Source organism: Cyprinodon tularosa, unplaced genomic scaffold (assembly GCF_016077235.1).
Source record: "Cyprinodon tularosa strain WSP-4 unplaced genomic scaffold, ASM1607723v1 ctg789, whole genome shotgun sequence".
NCBI classification, from domain to species: domain Eukaryota; kingdom Metazoa; phylum Chordata; class Actinopteri; order Cyprinodontiformes; family Cyprinodontidae; genus Cyprinodon; species Cyprinodon tularosa.
Genome location: NW_024039550.1, coordinates 1 through 11266, shown reverse-complemented (window position 1 = coordinate 11266; position 11266 = coordinate 1). Strand labels below are relative to the sequence as shown.

The window sequence follows — 11266 nt, the reverse complement described above, 5'->3', positions numbered from 1 at the left end:
GTCGTTGATGCTGACTGCTTTTACGATCGGTCTAAAACTTTTTACACCATAATTAGAGTAGTGTAGAGCTCTATCTGCAGTTATGTGCTCAGGCTGCGGGAGGACATAGCTAAAGCTTTAGGGAGTAGAGGGGGGCAGATGTACAGCCAATAAAAACCAGAGCTTTAAGACACTTCTTCATGGCTCTGCACCCTTCTAGCATTCCTGATCGCTCTCACTCATCCATTTTACTGTTTAATTCATGTAAAGCACTTTGATTGTCTTTGTAGGAATTGTGCTGCCCAAATAAACTTGAATTGCCTTGCCTACATGCTCACTATAAAGGGTTGCTTCAAGCAAATGATACAAAGCATGCAATATAATCCAGGCGCAGTGAATTCAACAATGACTTGATGCAATTAGCTGGATTATCTTTATTAAGTCAATATAACTGAATCATGTTTAGTTAAAACATATTCGATGTTAAGTGCATTGATATTAAATTAAAATGTGCTGTGAGTTGGTCCTAAATAAATTAACTGAATTTATTTCTTACAGATCTGTATCATTAAAGTACATTAGAAAGCCTACTGTGTTTGCAATGCATTGATACTGGGATACAGGATGGGCAGCGGAGGAGCACAGAAATACAATCAAACAATCTCAAAAGTCAATCTTAAAGATGTAATTTCATTGCCACTAATGAACAGTAATCTCTTTTTCAGTACGGTGACTTGTTACCGTTGGCAATGGTGATGCTGTTTGACTTCCAGCAGAGGAAGTTTCGGCTGCGTCAGTGTCCAGCTGAAGGAGAGCAGGAAGCTGTCCCTGAGGTCAGAGACCTGGAGAAAAGCCTGCAAAGGTGTTTATAGATGCTGCACATTCGCGTTTAAAATCACAATTTAAAACAGTGAAGTTGACATTGTTTTTGTGTATTGCATTTCTTCCAGGTGGAAGACCAAGCTGGCAGCCTCCCTGGCTTGCTTCAGAATTAAACACAATCTGCGGAGTGCCTCCTGTGTTCTGTCCGATTCCATCAGAGTTAAAGAGCACAGGGCTAAATCCCTACCACTTTATGCATGGGTCAACACTTTACACACCAGGTACTGCATTGCTTCTGGTTCTCATAGATATAGAAGCTCCAAGTATTCTTTATTTCAAAGTTGTAATGGCCTCTGAGTTGAGATGATGGCAAAATTTATGCCGTATGTCTTCCTCAAAACCTGGTGAAAAAAAAATTATTAGAAATAGATCTGTGTGTTAAGTTCTGTATAAAACTAGAGGGCACTTAAAGAAGAAAAACCCAAATTTTAAACAAAAAAATTCTGTTACAAAAAGTCTAAAGGAACTTTTCTTGAAACTAATAATGGGCTTTTACATGCTCTTGCATGCATTTAATAGGTGATCCCTCTCGGGAGCAGGTAAAGGGTTGTGTATGTGCACTGTTTTTAAAGTAGAGAGGACGAGTCTTTTCAAAAATTTGCTTAGATCCTCCTATATACCTTTAATGTTGGATTAGTTTTCTTGTTTTAATAAAGATTTTTTTCTAAATGCTTTATTGATAGATGTTGCTGAAATTAAAGATGCTGTATTTAAGGAGTTTTACAGGTCTTTAGCGGGGCTGAATTAAAACATCAACTATTTCTGCAAGCACCAGCTGAATTGAAAAGGAGGCGCCGGGAATGCAGAGCAAGAGAAAGCAGATGAGAGATTAAAAAGAAATTAAAGCCATCTCCTTCCATAATGGATGATGGGCAATCTGATTATCGAAAGACAGACCGATACAGAAGATACTTCCTACCTACAGCTATCAACGCCTACAACAACTCGATGGAGAAAAAAAAACACTATGAGTTATTGCAGCATTTAATTTCCCTTTGGAATAATAAATTACTTTTGAATTGAATTGAAATCAAGGGGATGGAAAAGTTGCAGTGTCAGGTTATTAGTCAGTAAACTTTAAGGAGCAAACAGGTGATTTTCTGCCACAGTTAAGCCGTTAACCAGAGAAGATTGCTTTACCTGTTTTACAGTCTGTTAATTGGGTACCCACTGTGTTAAAGCAAGCATTTTATAAGCCCTGTTCTCTGCAGCCTTGATGAGGTGTGTGAGCTGCTACATGGTGCCAACATGAGTGAAGTAAAGCAAGTGGTTGACCTCACCGATTCAACATTTTCCAAGGACCCCCTCTGTCCAGATACGCTAATTTTCTCCCAAAACCTGTGTGTACCTCTCCAAAGCAGCAGCCTCACAAGCACACATGTTCTGAACATACAGGTAGGCTATGTATGATGTGAAGGTCTGTTTTTAAAAGCACATAAAGAAACAAACTTTTACAGATTAAAACTATTTTCTTGTGCAAAATACACAGTATTTTTTTATACCAATATTTTTTTGTATATAACATATTACCCTCATGTTTATTAAGGGTAAAATTCAGGCTCAAAATCACCAGGGGTTTGATTCGATCAAAGATCTTTGCAGTCTGTTGCTGAAAAACTTATTGAATACTTCAGAGGGGGATTTTATTTAAGCGTTGAAATCATTGGTTTTCAGCATGCATAAACAAACATGTTTTTTTTTTACCTACTAAATCACTGAGAGAAAAAAAAATCTTAGAAAAAAAAAACAAGCTGGCTCTCAGTTTTACAGAAAAATAAACCAAATGATCAACTAAGGTTAAATCCTCAGTTAAATTGAAAGTTGAAAATTGTGTGATTTCCTTTTTAATTGCCAAACATGTAATAATGTAATGTTTTATCTTTGTAGGACAGGAGTGTGTGTGTGGCAGTGAGCGTTTTACAGCCTCTCCTTTTTGAGAAAGGCGATGTCTTGGTGGCAGGCTCCTTCTCAGCTCTCACCCTGGCTCACATAGCCGTAGCAGCCGCTGCTCGCTCCGGCCAAGTGTTGGTGTGCGGCGCTGACCACACGTCTTTGCAGAATGAAGAGATGAAGGCGCTGCTCTCAAAGATGGACATCAAAAGTGAGAAACTATTCAGTCAGTTCCATTAATATAAATAGAGGCATTTCATAACAAATCTCATCCAATAGTACTTTACAAACAGATCTGTGCGGTATTATGGAGACGCTCAGGTTTATTAAAGAATATCCCCTGTTTTGCTTGTGGTTTCACTCAAATAATCATCAAGAAAAGGTCAATTTCAGTCAAAGATAACTGAATATACACAGTAATTAAAAATACAACAGAGACAAAACCAGTGAGACAAAGTTAAAAAAAAAGAAAAATGATTTAGACCTGTCTCCATCCCTTATTAAGACATGAACATCATGCTCATGTCTTAATAAACATATAAAACCTGAAGATGGTTAGGACTGAACATGTAATCCACGAAGTCCAGCTTCAGCAAAGTAAAACAGGCAGAATCTTGATGAAGACCTCTTTAATTTTGGTCCCTTTTTCTATAAAGTAATTTGCATTAATCTTGATCTTCAGGGTTTCACACTGTTTTACAAATAAAATTGAACTTTAGCTAAAAAGACCAACAAAGGAAGAGGTTGTGTTGAAGAACATGATCTCCTCTGACAGGGGTCAACAACTCTGTGGGAGAACATCAGTCATAAAGCTGTGGACTCATGGGTATAACCAGCAGCTTAATGTGATGAAGGGATAGTGAAGCCGAAGATTAACTTGCATTTGAAACCTACATATCAAGTTGCTAAACTCTGCACTATTGTTGACCTGAGTTTTATAAATATACTATAATAATATGTTATTAAAGAATTTAGCCTTTAGCCACAGAGATGAATTAACAATATATTTACTGAACATTGTAAACCACATTTTTCTTTTTCTTTATTACAGATGTCAAAGTCCTGCCAGAAGCTTTTTGCAGTTTGAATGAGTCAAATGCCACTGTAGAGAGACTAAAGGTCATCATAGTGTTGCCTCAGTGTTCTTCTTCAGCTCTCAATGACCCAGTTGCCACAATGTACAGTGAACATGGAGGTATGCCTTTTAAACATCCGCTCTGATCTTAACAGGCAAATATTGGCTTAGTTTAGAGTGAGAATATAAAAACTAAGGGAGTGTTACGGATATGGCCAAAAGCTCAGAGTCAACAGCTAGTCCACTAAGCTGTCACTTTAATTGAATTCTATTCTGTTTATTTCTATAGCGCCAATTCACAACACATGTCATCTCAAGGCACTTTACAGTTCACCAGATCATACAGTCAAATTAATTCAAAGTTTCCAATATAAGGAAAACCAATTGATCGCATCGACTCATTGACTCGAAGGCAATGCCTCACACTAAGAATGCTTGTAGTGACAGTGGAGAGGAAAAACTGTCTTTTAACAGGAAGAAACCTCCAGCAGAACCAGGCTCAGTGTGAGCGGCCATCTGACGAGGCCGACTGGGGTTCAAGGAGACAGAAGCAGAGATACAAAAAGTAACAGTAAAAGGCGGCCCCGTCCAGGAAACACGCAGCCAGGCAGACGAGCTCTGAGCCAGCTCCCATGTCAGAGGATGAATGAGAGCACATCCAGCCAGTCACAGTCAGAGAAACAGGACTACACTGAAAAACAGGCCAAAAAGCATTTACCTCAGTTGACTCCTTTTGATATGGAGCAGATGCGGCTCTTCTCTGAGCCTCTCCCAGAAGACCTAGCTCCATCTGGTGTCAACCCACCCTGTGGAAAAAGCTAATTTCAGCCGCTTGTATCTGGTATCTCCTTCTTTCGGTCATTATCCAGATTTTTATGACCATAGGTGAGCGCAGGAACATAGACTGAGCAGTAAATAGTAGCCTCATTAGACATACACTTGCATTGTGTGGTTGACTCCAGCAATCCTTTACACCTTGCATATATGCAAGAATGGTGGAGAGGAAAAAACATATTTTAATTGGAAAGAAACCTCCAGCAGAATCAGGCTAAATAGGTGCGTTTTACATCAGCATTTTTTTTTATTCGTATTTTGAAGTATCACAACAGAAAAGCTTGATGGAAACATCAGCTTTAGAAAAAACTCCCCAAATTCGCAAAGAAGTTTTTCATTCTTACTTGAGGTGGTTTTGGCTTTTGTGAAAAAGGGTTAATGCGCAAAACGAGAGATGGAAATCAACTCTGACGTAGCAAACTTTGTCTCACATGACAAATCAACTGTTTCCCCTGTCGCCATCGTCATGGATGTTTACTTTTATGAGCATAGACATTGCTGGAAGCAACATTGCCATTACAAGCTGATATGTTAATGTATTAAGAACTTGCCCAATGGCAACACATTTATTAAAACTTTGCTCCATTTCTTATCTGTGCTTTATGCTAGATTGCAGCCTATACTTCCTGTTAATTACAGCTATTTCAGTTGGATAGAAACACCACTAGTGTGAGCCGCCTCTTTCCACTGAGGCAACAGGGAGACACAAGCAGACACACAAAAAACATAGAGGCACTGAACCATAAATAGTTTCTATGTTAGAAAACAATGTAACACATTTTCAGTAGAATTACAGTAAATAACAGACAAGAAGTGGCCAATAAAGTACTGTAAAAGTGTTGTCAATTACTGTAAAAAAATAATAACAGTATCTTATCGCATCATATTGTATTATTTTATATTATGAACTGCCATTAATATTCTTAATCTTCTTATTTATAACAGTATCTTTTATTCCATTATAATACAACTACCATATCTTTCTGGATATAAGTCGCAGCATAGCCTAAGTCATAGGGACATTCTAGTATACTACAGGGTATTTACATAAATAATTCAGAGAAGATTGTTTACTCGTAATAACCATGTCACTCAGGGTGCCAATAGAATTAGCTAGTACAGTTAGTTCTACTGAGAAAACAAATTCTCTCAGATTGCCTGAATTGCAAATAGTGTCCTAATTTGTACAGCTTCATTAAATCCTCACAAATATAGCACAGAACTGACTGTTGGAAATTACTGGCAGACTGGGTTCACAACAAAGTGTCCGTTTGTTGGTGATCTCTAAGCCAGAAAACTCTCAGACTATTTTCAATATTATTTTCTCTAAAAAAAAAAATTCTCCTGACCACACAAATAGTAAAATATGGCTCATTGTCTTAAGTTGTCATGGAAACGCTATTTGATGACATAGGGAGATGACAGTTTAGAATATACCGTAGCTGCGGATGAAGAGTCTACAACATAGTTACATTTCAAAATATTTATGGCTTTTATAAACTATGAGTCCATATAAACTGCAGTTGTCAAATGACTTTGTTGACAGACTGGAATGTACTTCCGGATTTATCCCACGGCTCTGTCTCCAAAAGCAAAATCTTCTCTCTGACCACCCAGCAGTCCAGACTGCTGGCACATTCTTTGACCTGTGAGTATAAACGGTGATACAAAACACAAGCACAAACACTGTGGCATTAACATATTGTAGATTTAAACAAGCAGAGGGATTTTTAGTGTTCTTCAGTACATTCATCAATATCATAAAAGCGGTGTGAGTAAGTAACTTTGGATTTCTGCTTTGTGTTAGTTCCAAAGGTCCAGACAGTGGTCTACTGCACCCGCTCAGTGTTTCCCGAGGAAAACGAACAGCTGGTTAGAAGAGTGTTGGAGCAAGCGCATACTCATCCAAAACTGCTGCCCTTTAGGTAAAAACATTAAAGCTTCTACCATAAAAGATCTTAATACAGTTTCTTAACAGTTTACTTACAAATCTGTTGGTCTATGCAAACAAAGCATTTCCTTTGAGTTAAAATTGGAATAGGTTAAATGCATTTGGCAGAAATCAAGTTCTTTGAAAACAGATTCTGCTACAAGCAGAGAAATTGAGTGAGTTGCTTTTTGAAGTAACACCACTTTAGAATCTTATGCTGAACACCTTGACTTCACCCCTTGGTTTCTTTTATTCTTTGCCAGATCCTCACAGTTTCTAGCTTCATCACATTTCGCTTCGGCAAACACATGCAAAGTACATTTTTCAACACCCTTATTTATAGATGTTGAAGATCGGCCTGTTTTCCAGTGTAGTCCTGTTTCTCTGACTGTGACTGGCTGGATGTGCTCTCTTCATCCTCTGACATGGGAGTTTGCTCAGAGCTTGTCTGCCTGGCTGTGTTTCCTGAACTGGGCCACCTTTTACAGCTGCTTTTTGTATCTCTGCTTCTGTCTGCTTAAACCCCAGTCAGCCTCGGCAGAAGCCCGCTCACACTGAGCCTGGTTCTACTGGAGGTTTCTTCCTGTTAAAAAGGAGTTTTTCCTCTCCACTGTCACTATAAGCATGCTTAGTGTGAGGAATTGTATTTGAGTCAATGAGTCGATGCAATCAACTGGTTTTCCTTATATAGAAAACTCTAAATCAATTTGACTGTATGATCTGGTGAACTGTAAAGTGCCTTGAGATGACTTGTGTTGTGAATTGGAGCTATATAAATGAACTGAATTGAATTGAATTAACAGCAAAGAATGGTTGCAAAAGACATTCAAGCTTGTTGCTCCATAGACCAAGACCTGAGCACACTGACACTTATAAGTCAGTGATGCATAACTCTGTAAACTGATTTTGGCTGAAATTGTAAAATGTTACCCAACATTTCCCTTAGGGAGAACGGCCCGATTTTCCCTGATGACGCCACATCGGGAGACAAAACAGATTCCAAGTTCTTCAGGCTTCAGCCCTCTGAGTTCACCAACGGCTGCTTTATAGCCAGACTGTCGCGGCAGGTGAGAGACAGAGGTCAGAGAAAATGTGAAATGTGGGAAGTGAAAAAAAAAATGCAGAGCTGAATGTTGTGCCGGAGATTGAAGTGAACGGGGGATTTTGTGGATGTGTGTGTTTGGTGTGTTGGAGAATTGATATCAGTGCGAGTGTGTCTTGGTTTGATTAGTTTGCAACAAGACCTTTGAGAAGTGCTGAGGCTGCACTCTTTTACTGTCTACTGGGAGGTCAGTCAGCTCGTTGGTGTGCATACACACACACACACACACACACCCATACACATACATGAATGCTGAGCACTGTACTGTGGAAACACTGCAGTGCTATTTCAATACTCAATAAAAAGATGAGTTGAAGACAAAATATGCTAAAACTCCTGATACATTTCAGTGCCTCAGAGAGAAAACCAAATGGATTATTCTGTGGCATCCCTCACTCCTTCAACCCAGCGCAGTCATGTTGCATTGGTTCATTGCTTCGTCTGCTTGTCTCTTTTTCTTTCTTCCCTTCTTCTCCTCACTCATAAAACAAGACAAGTACCATAGCAGGAAATTAGATGCTGCTGCTTTGATCCCTTTGCAGCTGGGTGTGTGTGTGTGGGTGTGTGTGTGTGTGTGAGTGTGGGTGGGTGGGTGGGTGAGGGGTCTCTGCAGAGAAGTCCCAGAGCCTGTACATCAGCCTGTACAGCAATCCAGGAATCAAGATTTGATCAATATTATGATGATCAATAGTGCTAAAAAGTGCATTTACCGTTGAATCTACTTCAAATCAAAACCATATGATGAATATATGCTTAGAAAAAAAAAATACCTCTTTATCCGCCTTGAAAAGGTATTCACACCCCATCTAAAATCAACTGTCATTACAGTTTTCTTAAGTGTTACATTGGTTTGATAAGATGTCATTAACTCTCTTAATTAAAGGAATTTAAAGTGCTCAAACCTTCTCACACTTTATGTAATAAATAGTCTTGAATTTATCTTAATTGGGTTTTTTATACAATAGAGCAACTCAAGGAAGTGCCTGATGGTTGATTGGAAGAAAAGCAAATAAATGTTTTGTTATTTCTTCCAAACAAAATTCTTGAAAATATAGCATTAGTTTTCTAGTTTACTTGTTTTTCCAAGAATTTCTAAAAGTAGAATGGGAGGCAGATCTCTTAGTTATCACACGCCTCTCCTGTTGAACCAACTGCCCGTTTTAGTCTGTGAGGCAAACACCCTCTCTACAGGCTAATCTTTTATTTTCGATAAAGTTTATTGTTAACGTGTCTCAATTTATCCTCAGCTATTTCTATATTTATGCTGCTTTAGGCTTGTGCTGCCAGAGGACATAGGGACCACTTTTCTTTTTTTTCTTTCATCCTATCTCTATTCTCCTATTCTGCATCATTTGTTAGTTCAACCTCTGCATTTTTCTCATCATATTAGCTCAATTTGGTCTTTTCCTGTTTGTCTGTAACACCATCCTGTAGAGAAATATCAGATGATCTGCTGCCATCAACACCATTGATATATTGATTATAAATGATAGAGTTTGGCCAATTTTTCATAGCCCTCTTTCTCTTCTACAGATAGCTATGGGCCCAGTTTTTACTGTGACTCACTGTATATGCTCCCTTTCTTCCCTTTGACATGAAATTAGCTCAGATCTCATCTGCTTAACTTACACCGAGCCTGGTTCTGCTGGAGGTTACTTCCTGTTAAAAGGGAGTTTTCCTCTCCACTGTTGCTGTATGCATGTTTGGGTTGAGGCGTTGCTGTCAATGACTGGATTCATTCAGCTTGTTTTCCTTAAACTTTAATTAACCTGCAAACTAAACCAATCTGAGTGTATGATCTGATTGAATTGTCTTCATAAAACCTTGAGATGACGTGTGTTTTGAATTGCTGCTACACAAATAAACAGAATTTAATTGAATTTACCCTGAATGTACCCTTTACAAATATTTCAAGTACATAAGAAAAACGTTTTTGGCAAAGTTATTAGTTCTCTTGTTTACTGATTACTTTATTTTTGAAATGGGAAAGGCAGATTCAAATTACGCAGGCAGAAAAATATTAATAGACAAACAATCCTTCAGTCTCATGAAACTCCTTAACTCATTTTAATAAAACCTCAACAGGTTTTTTTTTAAGAGTGTCTTGTATGAAGCATCCCCCTCCAAAATTATATTGCCACCACCATATTGGATCCCATTCATCCGGTGGCTTGTCAAGGCACTTGGGTTGTATTCAGAAGCAGAATTCATTGCTGAATACACTTGTATGTCAAACTTAAAAAAAAAAAATAGTAACTTGAAACCATATGTGTTTTCATTCATTGTGTGAATGCTGTAGGCATTCACACTATTGAGATCCTGTTTCTCTTTATTCTTTATTGTGTGAATGCTGTAAAGCATTCACATAATTGAGATCCTGTTTCTCTTTATTCTTTATTATTATTATTGTGTGAATGCTGTAGGCATTCACACTATTGAGATCCTGTTTCTCTTTATTCTTTATTGTGTGAATGCTGTAGGCATTCACACTATTGAGATCCTGTTTCTCTTTATTTATTGTGTGAATGCTGTAGGCATTCACACTATTGAGATCCTGTTTCTCTTTATTTATTGTGTGAATGCTGTAGGCATTCACACTATTGAGATCCTCTTTTTATATATTATTATTATTATTCTTATTCTGGTTGCTCCGTTTTTCTTTGTCATTTAACTAGTCCTTCATACTTTGTGCTATTTCAACCATTCAACTTTTAAACTATTCAACTTAATTAGTAGAATTCTGCTATATCTTTTTACTTTTTAAACTTTTATACTTTTTAAAATATTTAACTTTTTATGCCTTTTTTGCTCCCATAGGAATGAATGTAAAATCAGAAAATTTCCACAAAATTTCAGCAAATCTTCAACTACTTTGAGCTTTAACTACTTCAGCATACTTTCAGCTAGAAACACCATTCAACTTTTAAAATGTTTCCGTATCTTTCTGCTATTACTGTTTAACTCGGCTTTCAGCTAACTTTTACAGTTTTGCTTCAGTGAAGCTTCAAACTTTTAAACAATTTTTACAGATTTTCAAATTTATAATGGAAGTCTATGGACGGAATGTTCAGCTGCTAGAGTGTGCCACTCTAGCGTTTTCAAACATTTCACTCATGCCGAACAGCTTCAACTCACTCGCTCATTTTCTACTCTATCTAGATAAATTTTACATCAAAACGTAGGGATTTTTGTCAGGATTCAGGAAATGTAACCCTCATTCGTGTGACATTTACGGTTTTCCGACAGTTTGGCCCAGACCACGAAGAAGTCCAAACTTCTCCAATAGAAATCCAATGAGAGCTCTCTGAAAATCCGAACTGAAAATTCAAAAAAACAGACTTTTTCGTATCGCTCCCATTCGGGAACCGTTCGACGTAGCAACACGAGCCTTGTGGAAGTTGTTCCTCAGACCTTCCTAGCACTCACATTGAAGGAAGTGTGTCGATATCTTTTATCGTTTAGCTAGGAAAAAGGTTTGTTCGGGGGTAACAAATCTGTCCGAACCCCAAAATCAGGATTTTGACAATTATACACTTTTTTACATCGTCACCACGCCTAGACGAAATATTGTAGA

General features: G+C 37.9%; 1 protein-coding gene across 1 annotated transcript; it reads left to right on the top strand.

Annotated features, from left to right (window-relative positions):
* Nucleotides 1-697: 697 nt before the first annotated feature.
* LOC119773859 (putative methyltransferase NSUN7) lies at nucleotides 698-7670 on the top strand (the record flags this gene model as incomplete). Its single annotated transcript, XM_038271046.1, has 8 exons — nucleotides 698-841; nucleotides 930-1082; nucleotides 2073-2256; nucleotides 2749-2962; nucleotides 3803-3946; nucleotides 6207-6308; nucleotides 6468-6585; nucleotides 7537-7670. Coding segments are annotated over exons 1-8 (1162 nt in total), but the record flags the coding sequence as incomplete, so codon positions are not given.
* Between the last annotated feature and the right edge of the window lie 3596 nt (nucleotides 7671-11266).